Below are 25,403 nucleotides of genomic sequence, written 5' to 3' on the forward strand. Positions count from 1 at the left end.
GGTGGTTATTGAATAGCATCTGAAAAAGAAATGAAAAGGAGAGGGTTCTTGGATGGTGATAGGCTCTCCCAGATCGAATGCTAATGAACGCGAGACATTTCCTTCCCCTTTGTCGAACGTGACTGGCTAATTGGGCCTCAAGATCGGTTCCATTCCCTTATATGGAGTTTGGGGTTTCAAAGTGAGTTTAGGTCTTTCTTGCTGGTACGTACGAAGGAGAAGAGGGAGAGGAACAAATGAGCATGGCGTTCAGATATAAAGTCTCTGCTGGTTCAAGAATGTGGTGTCAAGGGTAGCACGCGGCATGTGCCACGAGCTATGTATACATGTTTGGAGAGTGGTCAGGTTCCCTGTTTCTTTTACTTCATGACTCTAGTGTAGAGAGTACGTTGTTTGGACATGTATGTACGTAAGTAAGTAGATAGTTACATGGGATATTAAGGAGCCGTCATCCCCAGAGATAGATAGATGGCCGGCAAACATCTCGATACATATACTTGTCCTCTTCGCAAATACCTTAGTAGGCAAGCCTGAGTGAGTTGTCCAAATACCGAAAGGGCAGACGGACGCAATCATACATATATGCCACTTTAGCTGTGCGCGTGTCGAGGGGACGTAGTAGGTTCTTCTTTTTCCATCAGGAATTTCTCTTGCATTTCTCTCTCCTCCCTCGCCCCTTTCCTTCGCCGCTATCCGCTCTCCACGACTAGAACTCCCCTATGCTGATGAGCAATGCTGTTTCTAGCATAATGCAGAAAAAGATAAAGAACTCCATGAAGTAATTCGTCGCGCCTCTCTGTCTGTGCGTCCTTCTCTCTCCCTTTCTCTCTTTCTTGCACGCGCGCCACGATGATGAGAACAACAAAAGCTATACGAAAGAGACAAGGAAACCATGATGGGTAATTGGACGCAGTTGGCTGTGGCTGTGTGGTTGTGGTTGAACAACAAATAATAAAAGATACCATGCGTCTTGTCAGACTTCATCACCACCACCGTCATCGCCTAACCAGAAAACATCCAAACCAAGCACAAGTCTCCAATTCCCCGAGGTAACAAGACAAGGACACCGAACGGATTCCCATCGAGCCTCGTCTCCAAACCATTCGTCGGCCCCGTCGCCCGTTGTCCTTGGACCCCTTATCTCTTTCATGCATCCATATCCCCCAAAGCGTCGGCCGTTATACCTCGTGACATCGGAATTGCGTATCCCCAGGTGACCCCCGACCCCCTTGATATGCAAATTGATACCGTCCCTTTCGTGTCAGTCGTTCCAGTCCGTCGTCATACACAGAGAAAAGGAAAAACAAGCCGCATGCGGTATTACCAATGCACAACTTTTAAACACCTGGCTGGAGGAGAAGGAGCGCCGCATGCAGGCTGACAGCTTGGGAAGAAACCTCCAGACGGAGCAAGTAGCGTTAGAGGGGGAGCACAACCAAACCAAGAGGGGGTGGGTGTACATATAGAGAAAGAAAGAACAGTAGATGTCGGTGAGCATGAAATAACTGCAGCTTCATCTCTTGCCGCATCTAGGCCACTGGTAGTCAATGCGAACGAAGCCTACTGCCACAGCAGGTGGTATATGAACAAAGGCCTAAAGCTCTCCAACGTATGTGCAGCCAGGCGCTTCCATCTCCAACCATCCTAGGAAAGCAAAAACCATCAGCATCCTTCACTCTGTCGTCTCCAATCTGGGTATAATACATGGCCTGTCTGTCTTTCACCTCCACTGCCGTGACCGGGCGTGTGTGGCTTTTGCGCTAGGATAGGTTGATCAATAAAATACATGGTCAACAGCCTGACTGCCATGGGGAAAAAGATCGGTTTGCAACGTCACGAGATGGGCCGCCGACCCCACCAGACAGGCCAAGGGTGGATTTAAGCCAAGCCAAGCTCTGTCAAACACCTGCTTGCGCCCGCAGGAGATCGGGCAGAGGCAAATACCCGTGCACCATAGATCCCAACTCAATGCCAGGGGCTCTGACCGCTGCCCATGAAGCCTTCCTCGAGTGTTCGCTCTTCCAGGTTGCGGATGAAGTCACGGTTGTTGCCCCTGGCTCCGCCGCGCTGCGATCGGCTATCCCTCCGGCCAGTGACTCTGTTACCAGCCCCTGGATCAGTCATGCCGAGACCGTCAGCAGGCGGGGGGTAGTATGCAGGGCTAGGCTGCAATCGGATGGGCTGGCTGGGGTCCAGGTGACTGGCCACCCGCTGGATCGTAGCGGGGATGCCGTTTTGTTGCTGATCCATTGTAGAGGCGCGCTGGCGGCCCGCCCTCACCGTGGCTTGCTGGTAAAGATTGGGCTGCTGCTGAGGAACACCAGCATAGTTGGCCGGGGGCATCTGCGCTGGAGCTTGGTTCATAACCATCTGGTTGTAAGCAGCCTGCTGGGATGTCCCGTACGGGGGCGGTGCGCCGGCATGAGCCCCACCAGGTGAGTACATGTTGCTCGGATACATGGGTTGTTGGCCGTGGGGGGACTGGGGGTATCCAGGCGTGTGTTGTTGCATGGCGTACGCGCCTTGGGCCGCTGCTTGCGCCTGGGCGTTCGCCTGTTGTGCCCGCTGCTTGCTAAGCTCGGCTGCTTGCTGCTGCTGTTGCGTTCCAGGAGCCGGCGAGCGGTTCAGCGAGCTGGCCTTCAAGTTCATCGGCGGTACAAACGGCCCCGTGAACTTTTGTTGCGTGATGAAGGGGTGGAGCTTTGCCTGCTGTGGAGACCAACGCTCGAGAGGGTTGATGGTCAGCAAGCCCCTGACAAAGTCGATGAAAGCGATCCGGTTGTTCATCTCTGTAATCCTATTGTCAGTCATAGTTTGGCAAACGCCCGCCTTGCGAGTGTACATACCTCTGTCTATCTCGCTCTGCTTCATGTTCTTCCGTGGCATCGGGTACGACTTGATAATCTCCGGGAGGGTGTTGGCTTGGAAGTACTTCTTGCTAGGTTGTTCCTTCGTCCCCGTTCCCTCGAGTACTGCTCCATAGGCTTCAGATTGTACGTCTTACGCCCAAATTCGTCCTGGCGCTTCTCGAAGAAGTCGCCTGCCTGCTTGCCGACTTCAATCATCCAGTTCGGCGGGTTTCCTAACATCTCCACGATTCGGGATACCTGGTTGTACTCAGACGAACCAGGGAAGAGCGGCAGACCGAGGAAGAGCTCAACCACAATACAGCCGAGCGACCACATGTCGATAGCCGACGAGTAGGGCAATCCGAGGAGAACCTCGGGAGACCGGTAGAAACGGGATTGGATGTAGGTGTAGACGGTTTGACGCTCGTCACAGGCCGAGCCAAAATCGATAATCTTGATAATCGGGCTTTCCAGGTTTTTCAGCAGGATGTTCTCGGGTTTCAGATCGCAATGGATTAGCCGAGCCTTGTTGAGAAGCGCAAGCCCGTTAAGCAGCTGCTGAGCAAAGACGCGTACCAGGGTCGTGCTGAGACCGCGGAACTGGTTCTGCTTGATCAGCTCGTACAAGTTCACACTCAGTAATTCGAATACTAAGCAAAGATGTTGGCGATGAATAAAGGTGTCCTTGAGCCGGAGAAGATGGTGGTCGTCGTTCTTGTCGAGCTTGGTGTTGAGCAGATCGAGCACGGACACTTCCATCATACTCTGGTTGAAGTAGGCTGTCCGGTTCTTGATGACCTTGACGGCCACTACTTCTTGCGTCTTCAAGTTCTGGCACTTGACAACCTGGCCGAAGGTTCCCTGACCCAACACATCCAGAATGAGGTACCGGTTCCTGTTCACCGCGTTAGCATGGGGCCTTTTATTCTCCAAGCCGTACGCTCGTCATGGACAACATACTTGTGACCAGCTTCTTCCGACCCCAGAATGTCATTCACGTAAAGAATATAATCACTGTCTTCGTTATCGTAGCCATCGTTCTTGACCCCCTTGCTCGGCTTGGTCAAAACTCGGCGCGGATTCCGAGACGACTCGTACTTGAAGCTAGGATTGCAAATACGGTATGTTGCCGGCAAATGTACCGTGAGGGCTTGGAGCGGCTATTGCTGAGGGATTAGCGGGGTCGATGATATAACAAAGAGGGATATAATTGGGGTTCCGTACACTGATGAAGCCGCCCTCAGGGTTGGCTCTCCTGAATGCTGGTTGAGCATTGACCCTAGGTCGCAGATCTGTCACTGCCCTGATCTTCTTAAATTCGGGGACGGGCCGCTTCTCGGGCACTTGCGACACGGCTCGCCGTGTGGGGGATTTCGGGTCGTTGGCGAAGGTTCCGTCCAGGTGCGCGACAGTAGACGAGAGATAACCCTCTGGCCCCTGTTGTCCAGCAGCATAGGGAGTGATGGGAGGAAGCTGTTGCGAGTTGGATCTGGTATTGTAGTATGGGCTGGTAGAATAGTCGGCGCGCGTGGGCGACCCCCGCTGGCTGGCATATTGGCTCTGCTGGCCGGGTGTCACCGCACCAGCAGACTTGGGCGGGTAGGGCGAGGTGGGAGAGAGAACCTCCATGGGCGAGTACCGTTGTGCGGCAGCCGAGGGCTCGGATGGAGAATGAAGGTTAATGTGCGCAGATCGGCCACCACCAGAAAGGTGGGTTTGGTGATGCGGCCGCATGGGGTATTTCATTGAGCCACCATAGGCGTCGTGGGCGTCCTGCATAGGGATGTCGCCGTTGTTGTCGCGTAGCTGCGGGGTGGACAAAGGCGAGGTTGCGCTGCTGTGCGTCAGGTTGCCGTACTGATCGTACCTCATGCCCGAGGCCGAGGAGGGCGGCTGCTGGGGAACGTGGCTGGCCATTTGGTGCTGTCCGAACTCTCTACCGGGGGTCATCTGCACGGTGCCATTGTTGTATCGTCGCTGCGAACCGCCGGCGGCATCTGGATAGCCCTGCCATTGATCCATCGTCGCCGAGGACAATGAATGTCTGAGCTCGGGACAAAAGCGGAGAGGAGGGGGGGGGGGGTATAGTAGGATGCGATCGATGTCGTAAACTGCGATTTAACTGCTAGTACTAAAGAGAGAGAAAATGTCGGCAGCTTCTGCTCTTTTTTGTGGTTTTGGGGCTGCTGGTAAAGAGAGAGTTGAGTAATAGCAGTTAGGTGGATAACGGTAGGGTGGGTGGTAGGTGGTCGTATCAAATGACTGTCACGGCTAGAGGAATTTCGGTTGTTGTGTTGGCGCTTCCCTCCTCTGTGCTTGGGGGCGTGGCCGCTGTCAGAACGCGCGTTAGACGAATGAGGTCGCTTCACAGAGGGTGATTCCGAGTTGGAAGTGGGTTGCTTTTGCTTGTGCTTTTGGGCTTGGGAGCGTGGAGGTGCAGTGCAGTGCAATGCAGTGTGTATGTGCTGCTCTTCAGGCCTTGTGCTTCTCCCTCTCTCTCTTGCTCTCTCGTTTTTTTCTTGGCTTGGGGGACGACCTTCTTTGGGCTCTTGGCTTGGGCTGACAAGGCCGACCCAGATTAAGAATCTCTCGTTTCGCTTGCTCGATATTTCACTCGCACTAACCCACGCACGCTCTCTCTCAATCGGCAACGTTATCACCCGTCACGATTGACGAAAGAGGGGGGAAGGGGAGGAATAGGGAGAAGAATGAGAGGGATACGAAGTGCCAAACATAGGGTAGGGGACGACCGGTGGTGGGTGGTTGGAGAGGAGGAGATATGCCGCCCAAGTGCGGAATACTAGCTAGCAAAGAGAGGGAGAGGGTCTGGCTGAATTGGGGTCTGGAGATGCTGATGAAAAAGGAAATTGGGATTGAAACCTAAGAGGCCTGAAATGACATAGTCAGGGCCAGGCAAGGTAGGCCAGGTAGGGTGTGAGCGTGAGGGAGTCAAGGAAAGTGTATCTTTGTAGGGTACCTTTTTTCTTGCACGGCGTCTGTCTGGTGGTAGCTAACATGGGCTGGAGAGGGCGGCCCTTTGGAATTAGAAAGTCATTGTGATGGAGGTTGATAAGGTAGAGTTGACTAACGTAAAGCGCGCAAAATAAAGACAATACCTCTGGCCGAGCGTACGGTTTGTGCCTGGCGTATGTCTCGAAGCACAGTCTTGGGCTTGTCTTGCTTAATGCTTGCTTGCGCTCTCTAGCTGGACAACTGGACTCTGGGGGAGGAGGGTAAAAAGGCCGCTTCCCAACTTCATACGTCAGGGCAAGTAAGTACACGGCCTGCTACTACCACGGGCACACCTAAACCTACCCAAGCCTAGGTCAGTAAGAGATGCAGGCGTAGTAGTCAGGCTACTCGACCAAGCAGCCTCTCCTCTATCTCCGATTCGTCTGGATTGTTTGCATGGGGACAGGAGGGCAGGGCACTGCGATGCAATTCTGCTCTCATCTTGGTATCAATCATCTTGAGCTGGGTTGAAGTCTTGATTTTAGGTCGAGTCAACCTCTCTTACAGAGGGGTACTAAACATCCCAGAATCCCCAGTCTCAGAACCAACGCCCAGTTCACCTGGCAGTCCGAGGTTAGGTCGTAACAAGCCGACAGTGGAGAACCATGCCACGAGCACATCCCCGTCCTACTTTTTTTTGTAAGGTTACCTGCGGTAGTAACATTACCTTAACATACTTTGGTTTGGACACCAACTTTTGGTCTTGAAAAGATCAGCGACATGAAATTTGTCCCCAAGTTGGATGCACGCATGAGATAGCGACTTCCGGGCTCCCTCCTGGTTTTCCTCCCTGTACTACAATGGGGTTTGATCGTCTAGCTCTGGTCTCTGTGTACCTATGCGTAAGAAGATGGAAGACCGAGCAATGTCCATTCCTAGGTATTAGAAGCGCCGCCATACCTAACTTATTAATCATGCCACACGTCAAATATAAACCCGCGTATCTATCTGACAGTAGCATCTGGCAACCCTCGCGCCCGTCTTCACCTGAAATCAGCACATATATCACGGATGGACGGGATAGGGTGCAAGCCTCCCCAACTCGCGGACCTGCTCCTAGCTCAAGCCGCGATCTCCCTTCAGGCCATGATGGCGCCAAAGTCTAACACCACGCCGTTGGCACATCGCATGGCTTTAGTATACTTACTTAATACCCTACCTCCATACCGTACCTCTCCAATGCAAATGGAGCATGGAAGCAGTGCAGTGCAGCGCAGCGCCGGCCAAGTATTGGTGTCTTGTAATAAACGGCCGCATGCCAACCTCGTATCGCGTTGGAGATTACCACATAAACATCTCGTTCCGTTCTCCATGGTGATGGCAATCAATGGCTGACGACTCAGCGAGCAGTTTACGCGTACCCACCTTGTGTGTAATTACCTAAGCGGGCAGACTGGCAATGACAATCAATGAATATCCCCCGCCAAAAAGGAAAGACAAAATATTCCGGACTCGTTCGCTCGGCAATCGGCGCGCATGCGATATTCCAATTTCAAAAAATTAAAAAATGAAATAAAATTTGGCTCTACCGTGTTCCTCATGGGCGCGCACATATATGACGAGCTCACCAAAGATAGCGGGCGAGTTCAGCTCTGCGGCCGCGGCCGGGAATGGAAACCAGATCCCACCAGCGCCCAGCCCAGTTGGGCATGATACACGGCCCGCGCTGCTGCCCAATCACTCAGCATCCCTGGTCAGCAAAATGATGCCAGAGCATCATCCCTACAAGAAACACGATATTGGACGTCGACAATCAGCAAGCAGGTAGCAGGCGGAATGCATAGGTAGGTAGCTTTCCAACCTCCTCCAGAATCAAGGGATAGAGGGGCTGGCTGGACTGCTCTGGTCTGGGCGGGAACGGGCTGGGTCTGGTTTGGTTTGGTTTGGCTTCATCGCATTTTTCCGATTTCCACCTCACTTTCTGGTCTGGAATATCTGCACGCTCGGTCTCGTGGACCGATCGACTGCCAGAACAGCCGTGATAGTCCCCCCAAGCCTGATCAAGAAGCCGCCCTCGTGGAATTCTTTTACTCACTCACTGGCTGCCACCCATGAAGATCCTGCATAATCTTTTGCCACGCACACGCACACATACACACAACACAGAAACTTCCCTCCTTCTTCATGCCCAGTCCATGACGAACTTATCTGTCAATCAATCAAGACGTCGTTAAATAGTAAAAATAATAAACCGTGCCAGTCATTGACAAGGACTGATTTCATCCCTTGTTCGCCGAACCAAGAAAGGGAAAGATAAAAATGCAACATGGAGACCGCATATCGAAATAAAAAAGGCAGCGCTTATTTTTAACGCACTCATTCTTGACATAACATCGTTTCAGCTGTATCCACAGTAAATGCAGAGAGGTATCAAGAAAAGCGAGACGGAGATGAGTGTGGGAAATAAAGTAAAAGAGAAAGCCCAGAACTTTTAGAACGATAGACGGTTCTCTGTAGCCCCCCGAAAGTAGAAACGTAAGAAAACATGAAAGCCGCTACCGCCCATTTACAGGGAACAAAGAGGCAGCAGCAGTCTCATCAGAGAAACACAGTTGAAAATTACCGACACCCTGAATCCCCTTTTCTCGTTATCGCTAGGAAATCACATGCCTCGACGTATGGCCGCTGTGAAGAGTTGTGAAAATGTTAAGGATCACCACGGCCCACGGCCCACTGAGGACTTCCGGCGTTTCCTTTTCTTATTGCGGGCAACCCCTGATGTCAAGCTGAGAGGAACGGTACCAGAGGGTTCCGCAGGCGTCTGAAGCTTCTAACCCTGGTAACCTGCGAAGCCGTTGTTGAAGTTCTGAGTAGGGGGTGCCTGCTGCCACTGCTGGTTCGGTGCCTGCTGGCCGCGTCCGTAGCCACCAGCGCTAGGGGGGCCAGCATACCCCATGGGGGGCTGGCCTCCGTAACCGGCTGGCGATTGGGCTGGCGGCCCGGCGTAACCTTGCTGTTGACCTCCGAATTGAGCTAGAATATTGTAAGTAACTGAGCGATACTCGGCTAGAATCCGGGGAAACTGCACTTACTGCCATACTGGGGGAAGTAGGTCGAAGGAGTGCCGGGGTAGGGGCCAGGGGCCTGGGCGCTTTGAGGGCTATAGGCCTGCTGCGAAGGGTCGAAGCCTCCTCCGGCTCCTCCTGCACTAGGAGTCTTGTCCTTGCCCCACTAGTCTCGTGTTAGCTAGCGTTCACTTCATAGGCGTATCGGAAATGTGGTATGACTTACACTGCACTTCAGGGGTCTTCCGTTCACGTTATACCCGTTAAGCTGGCAGATGGACATGGCAGCGTTCTCGTGTGAGTCCATCTTGATGAACGCAAAACCACGATCGGCCTGGAATCTCGACTCCGTCACGTAACCGAAGTTGGAGAACAGAGGTACCAGATCGTTCTGGGTAGTGTAAGGGGTCAGGTTGCCAACATAGACGGTCGTCTGCCAAGCCGGGGTCTGGTTCACGATCATATCGTAGCTTTGAATACCATGAGTCGGGAAGTGGTGGTGGCCGTAAGGGGTAGTAGGGGTCATGCCCATGGCAGCCATGGCTTGCTGTTGTGCGATCGATGGCTGACCCTTTTGGTTGGCCCAGTTGCATCGGATGGCACGAGAGCCCAGCCATTCGCCATCCATGGAGCTCAGAGCTTTTTCAGCATCTGTGCGGTCACGGAAAGCGACGAAGCCATATCCACGAGAACGTCCAGTCTTCATATCCCACATAACGCGGGCTTCGGAGACTGTGCCAAATGCCGAGAATGCCTGCATGAGAACCTCGTCGTTGACTTCGTTGGAGAGATCACCAACGAAGATGTGGAAGTGGCTAGATGTGTCTTCCTTGTTCGAAGTGTTGGACTGGTAGGCCCAGTTCACTCGGATTTCCTGGAGAGGTCGTGTCAGCCATTTTGAGCTTCATAACAGGCGCGAAGGCCAGTACTTACTGATTGGTGAACACGACGACCGTTCAGTGTCTGCATCGCACGCTCAGCAGCACCTGGGTCGTCGTACTCGACGAAGCCATAGTTGTAACCCTTTTGCTGCAATAGGCAATGTTAGCTATTGTTGCACTCAGAATGGGGAACAGTAAGATTGCAGGGCATCAACTCACGTTCTTGTCGGGAATGATCTTGACTCCCTGGACATGGCCGGTGGTCTCAAAGATCTGGCGCAGGACATCCTCGGTGACGCGAGGGTCAAGCCCACCGACGTATAGCGCTCGCTTATTAGGCTCGGGTGCCGCACGTCGGGGGAAGGGTCCGCCGCTGGAGGGAGACATCATACCACTCTGGTCCCCGGACATGGGCGAAGTGATCGCCGTGGGGATGGGGTTGTTGTTGGGGGGGATATGCAACGGCGGGGGAGGCATGTGCGCATTGTTGCCTTGGCCATTTTGTCCATTCTCAAAACCAGGAGCTCCCGCGTTGGGCTGCGGTGGGGGGAGGCAGCGAAGCTGCAGCCGAAGGACCGTTGTCAGCCATGATGGCGATTCAGTATGCTGAGAGTCGAAAAGTCGGTGGTCTTGGAGAATGCGACTTGTTCGAAAATTTGCCGAAAAGCTGGAGAAGCTTGTCAAGGAGCCAAGGGTCTCTTGAAAGCAAGCAACGGTAATAGAGGTGCTGTCTAACGGCGATACTTGGCCAAAGGAACAGTGTAGGAGAGGGCGCGCGTAGTAGCTGCAGTTTCTAGAACGGTCGCGTGCGAAATGCTCGAAGCGGGTTGCGACTAATATTTCCCAAGAAAGCCAGGCATGAACAAGTGTGACAGGAGAGAGCTTAAGACCTCGTCTTAAGCAGCGTAACGGTGATGACTGATGAATACGTCTTTTCGCTCGAAATTCGTAAATGCGTAGCTAAATAGGGTAGATGTCGACCAAAATCGGAGAAAGCCTCACTTGCGCGGATCCTCTGAACCGAGAAGAATATGCGAACCGTAAATACAGGGTCGACGCAAAGCTTCGAAGGGAGGGCTTCTGCGATATGTGGAATATCGGGACCCTGCAGACAATCGGAGAATTGCGACAGGAAAACGTCGAGGCGAGGATTTTGATCTGGTCTGGTCTTCGAAGCAGGAGGACGCAAGAGTGAGAGAGAGACAAGAGCCAGAGAGTGACTCTTGGGAAAATGACCGCTGAAGATGGAGAGATGATCCGATAAGGGAAACAAGCTAAGCAGAGAGAGAGAAGAAAGTTGACGAGGAACAATCAATCAATCGACAGAGGAGAGATATGGGAGACGAGAGGAAGAAAAAAAAGTAAGGAAACTGCCTTGAAAGGAGGAGTCCCCCGAGATTTTTTTTTTCGACACGCACACGCACCGGCGATAATAAGCCTCTAAACTTCTACCGATCCAAGATGATGGAGGAGGAGAATGCAAACGGGAACGGGGGGCTCTGCCGAAAGGTTGTTGTGTAGTATCCAAGTGGGAGGGACGGCGGCGGGCGCACGGCGTGTGTGGTGTCCAGTTCGTTCAATCGTTCGTTCGTTCGATTTGTCTTGCCTTCAACCCTTTGTCTCTCTGGCCCGCTGCTGGGTTCTGGGTTAGCTCGACTTTGACTGGCCTGGCTGGCCTGCTAGCACTCCTAGAGTTACGGTCCCCAGAAGGTGGGCATGGCATTGATTGGCGTCTGGCTGGGCCCTTGATTGCTTCTCTCGCTGTCTGTTCTAACTAGAGGTTTGAAGGAAGGTTGTACCTGGCCGGCCTGTCGCCTTAGCATGACCGATATCCCCCAAGTCCATCATCCGAGCAGCACCGGCCAAAAGATACTTCGCGTATTGGCGGTCGAACCTGGGCCTGGTACATCGACTGAAGTGACAACCGCGTTCCTCTCTTCCCATCTCCGACCCAGAAAACCGTCGTGCCCACTCACAGCTGACATTAATGCATGCAAAGTGGGGTAACAGGGTCCAACTGCTGCTGTAAGTCGCCAACCTTCGAATTGCATCTCATCCTGTCTGTTCCCGTCCCATCTAATTCAGATGGCATGCCATGCCGCCCGCAGTCGTGCATTATTCACACTGCCTTGCCCACCATGACCGGTCAGGCGCATCACAGTCATCAACATCAGTCTGTCTGTCCGATCCGGGCTCGGATTGTCGCTGCCTACATGTCCGGGCAGAAAGACTGTCACCAATCTCGAATCAGGTAGGTGAGCATTTGACCTGTTGTCGTTACATCATTCCCCCACGAGCCGTGGTAGGGGGGTTGTGTGCAACACACACGACGATTCGCAGGTTATTTCCAACAAGCAGCTGCAATCATGACTTGTCTAATGCGTCCTAGCAAGATAGCAATTTGAGCAACAACTGGCATCTTCCCCCTACCTGCTTGCATTCCTTCCTTGTGCACAGCCCTTGACTGGCCCAATGAAGACAGATTGAGTCCAGTCTCGTCACAGCCACCATGCTCCTGTGACTGGTTCATCCCGTCTCGGATGAGAAGCAGAAAGCGGGGCGGCCACCCTGTCGTCTGCTTTCTCAGCACACGGGAGGGAAGAGCCAGCAAGCGCTCCGTCTATCACCAAGCGCCAGTGCTATAGCATACGTCAATAATAGCATGCATTGCTTGCCTAAAATCATTCTTTGTCTCGGATGCGTAGAATCATCTTCATTTTCTAACGTTGGAGCAAACATGGAAAACCACCCACAAAATTTGCCAGCTGAGTGTTGGACATGTACCTACATGCAAATCGGGGCATGCAATTCAAGCTGGGCCAAACCACCCGTCGGTTTGGGATGGGATGGACGGCAACATCGGTCGCTTAAACCACCCCAGCAACTGGGTACTGTGCCCGTCCGCTGTGTGCCTCGCGGCTTGGTATGGCGTGATCGGAATCTCTTAGGGAGTGTGGTGTGCTCTGGGTTCATCATGAAAGGTGGCCGGAATGGTCAATTGCCATGATGGGCTGACCTGGTTAGGGAAGTAGGCAATCGGGGCTTTCCTTTTCGAACGACCTCCCACTTGGTCTCAATAAGTCCGTCGCGCGTATTTACAACCTTATTCAACGTCCCAATATCGGCTTTGGGCCATTGGGCTTGGCGAGGGCGGTCCTTGAAAGCACGGACGGCGGTATTCCGAGTAGCGTTCAAATCAGCTACTTGATCTAGTGTTCATGCCGCCGGCAAGTGTGGTTATACCAGTGGTCATGCCTGCCAGCTCTCCCAGGACTACCCTGAATCCCTATCTGGAGTATACGGAGTACTGCCTGTAGATATCGTATTGTCTATCTCCGACTCTCTCGGAATATACCCACTTGATCGACGGGTAGGTAGCTCTGACTGGGATCATGTGTTGACACTGGGGAAAACTTCGGTCGTTTTTTCCGATCATGACATCCATGGTAGAGACCTTGTAACCTAGAGTACTGACTGCATAATGCAATTGAATCTAGCAACAGGTAGTACTGCCAATGATTCTGGTGATATGGAAACGTACATGAACGTTAAACGTTCTGCAGAATCGTCCCGATCTCGCCTTGGACAGGCGCTTAAAGGTTAACTTTATCGTGGCTCCAGCAGCTTCTGGGACCTCTGGTGGAATGCGGCACGCACGGTCCATGCGCATCGACTTTAGGTCAGATTCCGTAACAGCGAATATCAATATCGACTACACTTCAGTCCAGTCTCCAAATTCATGTGTCAAACATGAGGCCTTGTCTTTGAAGCTTTGTCCTGCGCTACATTCACTTCTTGCAAGAGGTCTGCCATCTAGGCATTAGGCCGGTTTACTGTTTGTGCCCTTTTTTTTCCTCTCCTGTTTTTTTATATATACACCAGATGGTGGTGAACCGTGGCGCATCGTCTCCTTAATCATATCTCCCTCTCTCGCTACCTATTCGGACTAGCGAAATCTCCCAGCAATGGCTGCAGCACAACAACAGCAACAACAGTCCAAGGATCCGTTAGATGTCTTGCAGCACACTTTCAATGACTTCGTAAGTATCAACTTTGGAAACATTGATGGTTTTCTGTACTTCCTCTGACCTTTCCGGTGTTTTCGGATGTAGCTGGTGAATACAGGCAAGGCTCTCCGAGCCTCGCAAAAAAATGGCCCCAGGAGCGTCGCCAATACGCCCGGGGCCATCAACGTCAAAATGGCCGATACCATGAAGACCTACCATTACGCCCTAGATGATCTTGAAAGTGAAATCGTAAGTCCACCCTTTCCCCGTACTCTCCTCTACCTTCCTGGGCCTCGAATCAAAATATGCTCACGGCCCTCCTTATTCGCAGACGAGGGCCAAAGCGGTTCTGCTGCGGGACCTGGAGAAGCTGCAAGCCGCCCGCATGCCTGTCCCCGTCCCCGAGCCACCGCAGCCCGTGGCCCCACCGGCCCCCATGATGGAAGACATCAAGCAGCCGGCGGCCGTGATGCTGGAGATGCCCTCGACGGCGGCCCACACCGTCGTTCCCAACATGGGCTTCGAGATTAAGGAGGAGACCCAGCGCGTCGCCCCCTTCCCCGACATGGGCATGGGCCTAGCCGCCGACGTCGTCGACCTCACCTCCGGCGGCGATGCGAAGCCCCCTGCTGCTGCTACGACGGTATCTCCTCACGTTCCCCCAGCTGCCATCAAGGCCGGCGGCGGCGGCATGGGGCCGGTACGAGCATCGCCTTCCATCAAGCAGTCCCCCAAACCGACGCCGCCCATGGCCAAAGCCACGCCGGCTGCAGCACCTCCTCCTGCTGCTGCCGCGAAAGCTGTCCCCACCCCGGCAACCCAAGCGCCAGACAACTCCATGGACGCCATGATGAGCATCCCTGTCGCCTCCTCGGGACCGACGACGGGTGGCGCTGCCATGGCCGACATGACGGGCGGCGAGCTCAACTTCACCAACATGGAGTTCACGCTGGCGGCGACCCCCGGGGACGGCTCGTCGCAGAACGCGCCCCCGGCCCCGATGGCCCCGATGCAGGACTTCGACCTCAGCTCCTTCGCCACCGGTGCGCCGAACGGAGGCGGCGGCAACGACCTACTATCGCTCGACAACTTTGGCACCAGCGCGGGACCTCCACCCCCTGACGCCAGCGCAGGGGCGACAGCAGGTTCGGCTGGCAACACCAACAACAACAACATCACAGTGCCGCTGAACACAGCTCCTCCGGCACCAACGCAGGCTACTAGTAACACTGCTGCTACTGGCGGTGGCGGCCCGGCCGCCGGGGATATGTCGGTCGATAGCAGCGCCAACATCGACTCCCTGTTCGACCTCGACTCGGCCGGCGGCGACAACATGGACCTCGACCTCAACTTGGGCGATGCGGGCGGCATGGGTGGCATGGGCGAGAACAGCTTCGACGAGCTCTTCATGCCGGACGGGGATATGAACCAGTTCGACGACCAGTACTTCCAGTTGGAGTGAGGGAGAGAGAGGCGACAAACAAGCAGGAAAACAAGATATTAGGCGTTACGGGGGAGGTGGGTCGATTCTTAGGTTTTCGGGTGCTATTCTATCTGTTACGGGGGACAATACGCATACTCGCCAATTGCTTTAACTATGGCCATGCCTGCCTGGGACATGAGCTGTTGGGGGAAACGACAGCTCCAGAAGAGCTCGTCTGTCCTCCATTGATCTTGTCATACAGCAAGGAAAGCATAGTGAATATGTAAAAACTCAGGGCCAACGGGTTTCATCTTAGATTTATAAATGTATGGTCTTGACTGGTAACCGTGTCTTGTCTGTGTGCTCTTCCTGGCCCAGGCTACCACTTTCTGAGATATATGGGAAGTTGATCTCTTCTGCTGGGGTATCCTCAACGTTTTGAAGCCCAGTACAATGGGGATTGTGCAATCAAAATTGATGAAGCGGTTTACGCATGCGGTTTACTTGGTGTATATATATATGTATATCCATATCGCTGAATAGCAAGAAAGGTATCTCCATGCTCAGCTTAACCAGAAGATCAAGGATGAACCGAGCTATGTAAGTATATAACCGCCTGCTACCGACAACGCCAACGCCGTCGCTAACCTGCTTGCTTGCTTGCGTCACTCGTTATCTTCATAATCTTCACACTCTCCCCTCCTATTATTTCTTCGTCTCCTTCTTCGGCGACCGACCGACCGAACTCAAGGCCCCTGCGTAACCTTGAACAAATCCGCAATCAAAGGCGGGAACTGCTCGTTCCGCACCCCATTCCAATCCCGGTTCATGAGCCCCCAACCCTCGTCGTACTCCGCCTGCCCCTCGCGGACGTAGTACGTCCCCTGCAGCGCCCAGAGCGCCCAATCGGCGTCGTTGCCGCGCATCCAGTCGACCAAACATTCCAAGTACTCGTTATCCTCGTCGCTGATGCCGCCGTGGTTGGGCCCGCCCTGCATCCCGACGCCGAACTCGGAGACGATGAGCGGCGCCGTCGAGGCCTTGCCCTGCTCGAGCACGAACCCGTTGAAGAAGCCGTACTCGGTCTTGACGATGTCGCAGGAGCCGAACGGGCGCGGGAACGTCACCGTGAAGGAGTAGGCGTGCATCTCCCAGACGTGCTTGCCCGCCCACCCGCTGAAGTCGAGGTCGTGCGTCCGCACCATGCTCAGGTCCGTCGCCGACGCCGACCCGCCGATGACGACCAGCACGTCCGGGTTGGCCGCGTGCACGCGCTCGGCGCCCTTCGTCACGAACTCGTACCAGTCGTCGTTGAGCCCCTGGATCACGGGGACTTGCCGGATCTCGTTGCGCAGCGACATGGCCGCTACGCCGGGTTGGCCCCGCGCCCACGTTGCCATGGCTGAGAGGCCGTCGAGCCATTCGTCCGTCTTGAAGTAGCGGCTATTGAGGTCGTTGTAGCCGGCGGCCTGGTCCCACCAGCCATTGCCGTCGGTCAGGTTGCCTAGAGCAAACATAACAGATTAGTTCGCCGTCACTCACTTCTCACCAGAGTAGATGGAAAGACGGAAAGAAAGCCCCGAAGAAAAAGGGAGGAAAAACTTACAGCACCAGCTCGCCTTGGACACATGGTTATCCAACAAAGTCATCACCCCGCGCTCCCACAACGCCTGGATGACCGCCCCAAACACCTCCTGCCGCGTCCCCTGCGCCAGGTCCGGGTTGCGCTGCGCGACCTGCGCGTACAGCCCGTCGAGGGTCTCGACCGCGAGCCCCGAGTACGCGGCCGCGCCCCGGAACGAGTCGGCGACGGGCACGTGCGGGTCGAGGGCGTGGTCGACGGAGTAGGTGAGCCGGACGCAGTTGAAGCCCTGGTCCCGCACGAAGTCGGCGATGCTCGCCACCGACGCCTTGTGCAGGCCCTCGGGCACGTTGGCCTCGCCGTGGCCCGCCCAGTTGATGCAGCGCATCTTGACGCGCGCGCCGCTGTCGTCCATGATCCAGCGGGACTGCGTGTGGAGCGGTAGCTGGATCTGCTGCGCTTGCTGCTTTTGCTTCTGGGGGGCCGCTGCCGCCGCAGTAGTAGTGTTAGTAGTGTTGGTCACGACCGTCGCGGCCGCGGTGCCGACGAGGGCCAGGAGGAGAGACGTGGGTCTCATGGTTGTTGTTGGTGATGACGTTCCCACTTGAAGGTGTAGGGAAGCAAGCAAGTAGGAGAACAATAAAGATTATTGGTTTTAGAGGGACAATTACGCTTTCACCACCCCGGGCCAAGGCATACAGCAAGGTTGAGAAGCGAGAGTAGAGTATCGACGTGGTGGGTGGCAGTCAGCAGGAAGGAAGATCGGTCGACCCCCGAGCCCGGCAGATGGATATTTTATAGATTAATTCGAACGAGAGACTGTGAAAACTGAACACAACCGCATATCAATATCAACAGTAAATACATGCGCAGATGAAACCTTAAAAGGTCGGGCGGGCGTTAAATACTGACCGTGTAAGTCAAGTTACTACTCACTCAGTCGCCCACGAAGCAACCAGAGTTACTTCTTACGGAGGAGGGAATTTGATCAGGTTGGACAGTGCTAGGTGTGGCAAAGCAACATACGGCCCCAGTGAGAGAGAATGGGACAAGGCCTGGTGATATTCAAAGACGTCAAGCACGCGAGCTGGCAGCAAGACCCCAAGTCATAGGTCTTTTTTTCGGTAAACAGGAGGAGGGACTATATATATGGTCGGCCAAGCCAGCAAAAAGCAGGTCATCCATGATGCGAAAGATGGACTCCTGAGGTGACCGCCTGCCACCAATAAGTGGCCACTCACTATACCCAAGACATTTTCCCAGCCTGGGTATGATGTATGTATATGTGCGTGGTCTGAGTTTGGGGTGGGAAAAGGTAGGCTCTAGTAGGCTCCGGATCGCCCCCATACTCGATTGGCACTCAAGTTTGAAAGAAGGCGATACTGGCCGTTGACTGGACCGGTAACAAAACGACTAAAAGCAAAACTCAATAATAATAGTCCAACCCTAAGGTTAGGTATGAACTTACATGCAATAACGACCTCCAATTATCACATTCGCCTCCCATACCGGGAGAAGGAGGCAGGGGCGACAGAAGACGGGGCGCATCGTTTCGGAGCGTGATATGCATAGGTATGCAAGTCCCAATAGCCCCGACTTTGCTGGTTCGCCGATCAGCTATAATAGACTTCTGACCATAGGATGAGTGGCCGTCTTCCCGAGCGACGCCAAGAATCGCCTCGTTGGCAGTCGTGGGCGAATCAGCTTGCCCAGAACAGCGAAGAAATGACGGAGGAAAGTGGGATTTCCTCTATCGCCCGCGCCCGCTGTCGTTCCTTCCTTGCGGATGCATACCAGGTGTTGGTATGTACCACACACACACAGAGCAAAAGATTCCAATAGGGAAGGAAGATCTGAAGCCGCCGGTCATATTGATCAGGGGTGCATGATAACCCAAGAGGTAAACGACCGAGAGGGCGCATGCACGATGACCTCGCCAGAAGACCTTCTAGACCTCGTGATTGGACGTGGGTGACACCGAACCCGACCACCACCCCAAATTGAATGGCTTGTCGAAATTGAAGTTAAGGGATGGAATGGATGGAGGTGTGGGTTCAGCCCATTCCGTCTTTTTCTCAAACAAGGTCTCAGAAACGGATGAGCTTGATGAGTGTCGGCTGATTGGTCTTATTCTTTCCGCATGTTGGCTGCTGGGCGGATAGGAGGGTTATTAGGGTGGAGTCTCGGTACTGGAGTATTATCATAAGGCGGGCAGCTATATGTGTTGCAGAAAACGCCGCTACGGCCAGGCACAAGCCATTTTTACCTTCCATCCTAGGTATCGTTGCAACTAGAAAGTAGCTTAGGTAGGCGTAAATAGAAACCATGCCGCACCCGCCGCTTTTGCTCTTGCCAGACTCAGTCAGTTACCAGTCATGTGACTGTGAACTTTGTGCGTCCAATTATTATGCAACTTTGCATAAAGAAAACGGAACTCCAAACGGAGTCTAGCTGTCTGGCGTCATTAGTGTTCTCGACGATTGTGCCCGCTGCCTACATGGCCTATTGAGGTGTGTACGGGAGATGCCTACATAATATTCGTATGATTCCTTCCTGTATTGCACCTTGGGAGTTGTCGCCCGGGAGTTCAAGGTACTACGATTTCGCGTCTGCTTGCAGACCCTTGCGAAACACCGACTTCTTCTTCAGCTCTTTCTGCTGAGCATCATCTCCCGTATACTTCTCCAAGGCATATCGTCACATCAGAGTACAAATTGATCGCCCAAGGCAATTTACGCTTACTGATCAATACACCGTTCACTTGATCCGTAGCTGCATATTCCCATACTGAAGACTTACATGGTTCTAGGTGGTTTTAGCCCTAGTAAGGCAGGCAAGAGCTCTTTTCCGGACGATGAGATTGTTCCCTCATTTCTCACCTACTATCACAAGTATGGACATACTTCTTTCTACATGCTCATTGTAATTCTGCCTTGTCGAGATACGCGCCCCCTGAAGCCGCTCGCTTATCGGATGCTGCGAGGCAATACTGCCCCTTAGTGATAGCTCACTTCGCTGCGTATCTGCCGAGTGCCATGCAGCCACGTTGTGCCAGGCGTAGCGGTCGACTCAGCGCTAGACGGTCTTCGCCGATAGCCTACATATTCAACATGCAATGAAGCCGCAGAACGGTTGACTGCGCCTTCAGCACACTTCATCTGCACCCGCCTGGGTGGCTCTACGGACACCAGGAAATGTCTGCCCAAATCTTACGGTATAGGTATATATCAAGTTCAAGGGCCAGTCGACTGGGCATTGGGTAGCGGGTGAAATTCTGGCTAGGCATCAACTCAGAGCCAGAATCCAATGTACCATCGAAATTCTCGTTCCATTACTAGTCCCAGACAACCCCAGCATTCTAGATGGATCAATACGCTTACATCTGTGCGAGGACGTCACCATGCGCCGGCGACTATTGCCGTTATAAGATTCCGAGCCCGGTGTAGCCATAAGAGGGCTCATTGCACTCCAATGTGGGTAGAGATGCAGGTGCTCGAATTCTCTATCAACAAGTTACTCACAGTCATTCTGCCAATATCAGTGCGAATTGAACACCATCTATATTAACGCCTTGCTCTACTAGTTGCACACAGCATGCTGTACCACCACAAGTCAACGGCCAATGGTCACTAGCATCGTATACACTATCTTCACGTCTCCTGTCGGTATATGACTTTGCCCAGCTTCGCTTCTAGCCTGATCGATATAGGTTCTAGTGAGGCTCAACAGCTTTTGTCGGATCCCAAGCAGAAGTCTGCGGGCTGCAGGCAGAATGCCACACGCTGCTTTATGCATCGGATGCAGTGAGAGAGCCAGTCAACTAAAACGCTGCTCATGAGCCGGGCTTTCGAACTAGCGGTGGGTGTAGGGACTGGCAAGCTGATTGAAGCAGCACACTGCCATTGAAGCAATGGTCTTCGTCGGGTTTGATCCTGACTTGGAATCAGGCTGCAGGGCTTCCTGTCCCAAGGCTGTGTCCATGCCATGGTATTTGTTTCTCAAAAACGAGGGGGGCGCAACTCCCTTTCTTCGACCCGCTCTTTAAGCTCATTTCTTCAGATCGGTCTTGCCTTAGCTTCAAGTACGGGTATGGATCCGCTCAGCGGTGCCGCCAGCATCATAGCAGTCGTCTCGTTCGCCCTCCAGCTCGCACGAGATGCTGTCGTTGTCAAGCAGTTCCTGCACACGGTCCGTCATGCTCCAGCGGAAGTGCTTCGGCTCCAAGACACTCTTGCGCAACTTCATTTTCTCACCAAAGGCATCAGTTCCTTGCTCGAACATCAGAGCAAGTTGCAAGAATGCCAGCTATCTGACAACATATACCGCGCACTGAACACATGTCGAAGCAAACTGGACTTGATCATTGAAATTCTCCCGATCGCTGCTCGGGTGAAAAATGGACACAATGTGATGGCACGCAGCTGGGCTCAAGTCCGCTTGGCAGGCAGGATAGGGCGTATCAGCGAGTTTGAAAGGCAGCTGGCGCTCGCGATAGCCTTCCTTCAATCCAATCTGCTACTGCACATCATGTCAGTCATTAAGATATCCATAGCCCCAACGGTATAGCTCACTCTTTTCCCAATATATAGGCATTCGAATGTGGCGATAGGAATGGCAATCGAGTCTATCGAACAACAGCTATCAACACGAGTGATCGTCTCCCAATCATTCGGCCATGCCCATGAATCACAAGACTTCAAGCCAGTCGCGTTCTGTGCTGGTTCTGTGACTCCAGCACCATGCGGTGTAGCAGGGGCTTCCGCTTACAAGTCGTGGTCAAGCGGGCGGGGACTCGATATTCAGCTGTATAATGTAAACGGGAGAAACAAAAGACAGGCAATGGTGATCAGGGCAACTATCGGCAGGGCCTATCTACTTACCTTACAGCTATCCAGGCTATTCTGGGGGGCTTTTTACTCGCCTCCAATCGCAATATCGTTGCGGTCCTTGGTTTCCAACGATGCCGCGATGTTGGTGGCCTGCAGAAAGGGAGACGGCGAGCAGGTGCAGCGATTGTTGAGGTCAGGGGCTGCGAGACCCAATGATGTAATGCCGAAGAATGAAACCGCTCTTAGTGTAAGTTTTGTTTTGGGGCCAGACTTTCTAAGAGTGGAAATTTTCCTAATTCAAACAGGCCGCAATCAGAAATGGATCCGACGACGTTGTGCAAATACTTGTCAGAGAGGGTGCTGACCCAAACCTGCCTTGTGGCCAGTCTCAAATGTGAGTCAGCATACACTGACCCCTAAAGCCCTTTCTACGCCAAGATACATGGTGTTGATGAGCCATAGATCACCCATCCAGATTGCAATTGCCCTGGGTTATCCTCACATCGCTCGTACTCTGAGCCAAGCTGGGGCTGATATGACCTATACCTCGCCATTGGGGTGGTCACTACTTCACTATGTATTTGAACGAGGGAGATCTTCGACAAATGCAGAATACCTATCGATGTTGGGGGATTATATCCTCTTCGATGATGTGAAGGACTCGATGGGATGGACATCACTACACAGGTGCGCGGCGTACGGCACCGCAGATGGCGTCCGGCATCTTCGTCGCTTGGGAGCGTCACTATGCCCAAGCCGATACCCGACCGTCGAGGGCTGGAGTCCCATACATGTAGCAGCATTGATGAACAACGTACCGACTCTGGAAGCATTCGTCAAAGGCATGTCTGGTGACATCAAATATGGTCTGAATTCTATCGACATACATGGCTGGACTCCACTGCACCTAGCCGTGGACAATGGAGCAACGGACACGATGAGGTGGCTACTCCAAAACGGTGCCGACCCACATCGAATGACCTACAGCACTGCGACTTGGTTTCCCGAAGGCCACGAAGGAGAATCTTTCAGCGCCACGCGTCTTGCAGAGATGTCTGATGGTGCATGTTTCGGTGCCTTCTTCGACACCCTTCAACAATTGGGGCATGATGTTACGACAGAAGGAAAGGTGATATACTGGGCTTGTAATGAATAGGGGGATGGGGGCATACCCCCTTTCTTGTGATGGATGGCGCAGAAATCATGAAATGTATGTGACCCCCTTGCTTGGCTTGCACTTAATTTGTTTTACCGTTTTGGCAACCTTGTCCATCAGCGCAGCCTCTCCCACATGGACATTTCCTCTTTCTCTCCACATATCCTTCTCCTTCGGCGCATATCTCCCTGCAGAGGCGGGGATTATCTCCGTGATTGTGATGTCTATATACTGGTAAGTACTTGTTTGAGAACAGCTGAACACAGATACGTACCTCCTAAGTCTCCCGTACTGCGCGTTGTTTTTGTAGCCGCAATGGCTACTCTGATGTGTAGGATGTATGATTGCCATGCTACCGCTGTGAGTCCGATCCGATTGGATGGCAGCGGCGGCGACAATGTTGTCCACGTATCCATATGATATACGAGAGTGTTGTGAATATACGTTCCCCTTCAGATGACTTCCGTGTGAGGAGATCCCTGGGATATTCGAGTAGAATGAGCGAATGCGGGCGAGGGTGGTGAGGCTGATGAACTCAGCTGTATCGCCAGCGTTGTTGTTGTTGAAGGCTGTCAGACTAATTTCCAGCCAAGCAGGACTCTGAAGCATTGCACTGGAACACAACCTGAGCCCATTCGCAATACCCTTCTTGGCTTTCTCGGCTAAGATCAACACGCGAGCCACATCAACATTGAGGGATCTGAAGATCTTAGCGAGCCAGTTCAGGCATGTCGATTCGAGTCGTGCGTCTGAGTCGCCGAGGGCCACGAGAGAAGCGACATCTCGGAGAGCCCCGATGTGTTCTCCCGTGAGGGAAGAGACATGAGCGAAAAGAATATTCCTGACTCTGCACCCCTGCGCCACATCCCTCATTGCCCTGGCCATAGCCCATATCGACATACCAGAAGTCATCTTCTTGTCTTGGGCAAGCTTGGCATCTTCAAGTCTGTCGAAGTGGACACATAGATGGCGCGTATCCTGGATCTCTCGTCCGTCAGGAAATGTTGCTCCACTGAGAAGTTTCCTGTCCGCGGCAGCCGAGTTGAAGAAGCATTGCGGATTGTGAACCACCTCATGGCTGAGATGAAGGGACTCGAACTTCCTGGCCCCAAGAGGTTGAGTACCATCATCAAAATCGACCGATTGATGTTCAAGATACTCCTTGGCTGGGTGGGCCGGCCGTGCCGAAAAGGGGGGCATGTCGAGGTCTTTGCTGCCTTGTTGTCTCGGGGTACAAGAAGCGGTGGTGGATCCGACGAGGCATACTGTAAGGCTTTTCTTCCTATGCACCCAGCGCCCAGTAAAGCAGGCCTTGTGGCAAGTCGTATGGCTTAAGGTATTGAAAACAGGGCCATGATATTGATCGAAAGCGCTGACTGCCGGTGAACATTGAAGGGGAAGATCGTCAAAACATTCAACGACATTGCAGGTCGACTCGAGCTGACAGCCGTTGGGCCCAAACTCCAATCGCTTGTCGATGACGAAACGACTGATCTGGAGAGCCTAGGGGACGTGTAAGCTGATGGGCTCGAGCAAATTTGATGCAATATACTGACAAGCATGAGCAGTCCGAGCAAGCTGAAGCCCAGAGAATGCTCCTCCAGTTGACTGGTGGCATCGCCTGAAGTTGGATATTCGAACCGCTTGTTGCGGCCGCTCCTCATTTTGAATCGAGTTGTGTTGGATTTATCACTTGTTGTGATCATGGCGTACGATATACGAAGATTGAAGGCAATGTTGATACACAGCAGTATGAGGAAGGAGAAGGTGAATCAGGCAGGAATGGGGATTGGGATGGAGGGACTGAGGATGGAGGCACTGAGACAGAGGGACGCAAGATTGGTGGCTGAGGCGGACGGAGAAGGAATTGGCCACTGGGAAGAAGCAATTGGCCACCGGGAAGTGATTGGGTATCAGCAGACATGACACGGATATCCTTATGAACTGAGCAGTTGTTCCATTTCTTCTTCCCCTTGCAGTAACCCGCTGTCTCATGACGCCACGCCGATATAATCACACAGTGCGCTGGCCGGTAGAGGCTCCGTTGTAAGGAGCTAATGCGAGTCGGCACATGATTGGGAGGAATACTCAGGTCACGGGACTGATTTCTTGTCCTTTGGCGGCGAAGAGTGCGTAATAAAGGCCCGATGTCAGCCACTGGCGTAGCTGGAAATGATCAAAATGCAATTTTAATCAAACGAGGTTCAGTATGACCAACAAAGATCGCTCGATACCAATACAGCTGTGAGCTGGCATTATCAATTGACCAAATACTATCTCTGCGAAGGTGTTAGGTCTGGTAATGGTATGGGCGCAATAACGCTCCTCTGGAAGAAGAGCTGGGGGCTTATTAGGTAGGCATCTCCTTCAGAGCAGGGAGCTTATAGCTACATGCTGTAAGCCATAATGCTTATCAGTCGAGCTTCCCTATGAATAACAAACGGGATGCCATCGTGGTATAGTTCTCTGCATTCCATCATATGCCACCGCGAGGAGCGCAGGGCATTGCTGAATGTGTGTGAAGTCAGAGAAAAGCTGCTGTTCTAGCTCCTTTCCCCCCATTTCTTTTGACCTCGTGGTCTCGATATGTTTGCCCATGCTTGATGGTATGTACTGCTTGGTATTGATTGCCCCGATGGTCCGTTACTGCTATTTCTGG

General features: G+C 53.1%; 6 protein-coding genes across 6 annotated transcripts; 2 read left to right on the forward strand and 4 right to left on the reverse strand.

Moving 5' to 3' along the window:
- Positions 1-1,965: 1,965 nt before the first annotated feature.
- PG985_015852 (dual specificity protein kinase YAK1) lies at positions 1,966-4,871 on the reverse strand (the record flags this gene model as incomplete). Its single annotated transcript, XM_066835618.1, has 5 exons — positions 1,966-2,789; positions 2,847-2,972; positions 3,005-3,744; positions 3,810-4,009; positions 4,074-4,871. The coding sequence occupies 5 exons, from the start codon at positions 4,869-4,871 to the stop codon at positions 1,966-1,968; spliced, it is 2,688 nt and encodes an 895-aa protein (XP_066676821.1).
- Positions 4,872-8,631: 3,760 nt separating this feature from the next.
- On the reverse strand, positions 8,632-10,353 carry PG985_015853 (polyadenylated RNA protein; the record flags this gene model as incomplete). Its single annotated transcript, XM_066835619.1, has 5 exons — positions 8,632-8,834; positions 8,894-9,032; positions 9,093-9,740; positions 9,800-9,895; positions 9,967-10,353. Coding segments are annotated over 5 exons (1,473 nt in total), but the record flags the coding sequence as incomplete, so codon positions are not given.
- Positions 10,354-13,712: 3,359 nt separating this feature from the next.
- On the forward strand, positions 13,713-15,216 carry PG985_015854 (uncharacterized protein; the record flags this gene model as incomplete). Its single annotated transcript, XM_066835620.1, has 3 exons — positions 13,713-13,787; positions 13,860-14,003; positions 14,086-15,216. The coding sequence occupies 3 exons, from the start codon at positions 13,713-13,715 to the stop codon at positions 15,214-15,216; spliced, it is 1,350 nt and encodes a 449-aa protein (XP_066676823.1).
- A 707-nt stretch (positions 15,217-15,923) lies between these two features.
- On the reverse strand, positions 15,924-17,336 carry PG985_015855 (glycosyl hydrolase family 5 protein/cellulase; the record flags this gene model as incomplete). The annotated part of the gene is made up of 2 exons (XM_066835621.1): positions 15,924-16,681; positions 16,784-17,336. The coding sequence occupies 2 exons, from the start codon at positions 17,334-17,336 to the stop codon at positions 15,924-15,926; spliced, it is 1,311 nt and encodes a 436-aa protein (XP_066676824.1).
- A 3,512-nt stretch (positions 17,337-20,848) lies between these two features.
- On the forward strand, positions 20,849-22,744 carry PG985_015856 (uncharacterized protein; the record flags this gene model as incomplete). Its single annotated transcript, XM_066835622.1, has 4 exons — positions 20,849-21,288; positions 21,655-21,835; positions 21,894-21,982; positions 22,051-22,744. 4 exons carry the CDS (start codon positions 20,849-20,851, stop codon positions 22,742-22,744), a joined length of 1,404 nt encoding a protein of 467 aa, XP_066676825.1.
- A 45-nt stretch (positions 22,745-22,789) lies between these two features.
- Positions 22,790-24,408, reverse strand: PG985_015857 (uncharacterized protein; the record flags this gene model as incomplete). Its single annotated transcript, XM_066835623.1, has 2 exons — positions 22,790-24,247; positions 24,301-24,408. The coding sequence occupies 2 exons, from the start codon at positions 24,406-24,408 to the stop codon at positions 22,790-22,792; spliced, it is 1,566 nt and encodes a 521-aa protein (XP_066676826.1).
- Positions 24,409-25,403: the final 995 nt, after the last annotated feature.

The sequence above is a fragment of the Apiospora marii genome (assembly GCF_038362585.1).
Source record: "Apiospora marii strain CBS 49790 chromosome Unknown utg000013l_segment0_segment0, whole genome shotgun sequence".
Lineage (NCBI taxonomy): Eukaryota > Fungi > Ascomycota > Sordariomycetes > Amphisphaeriales > Apiosporaceae > Apiospora > Apiospora marii.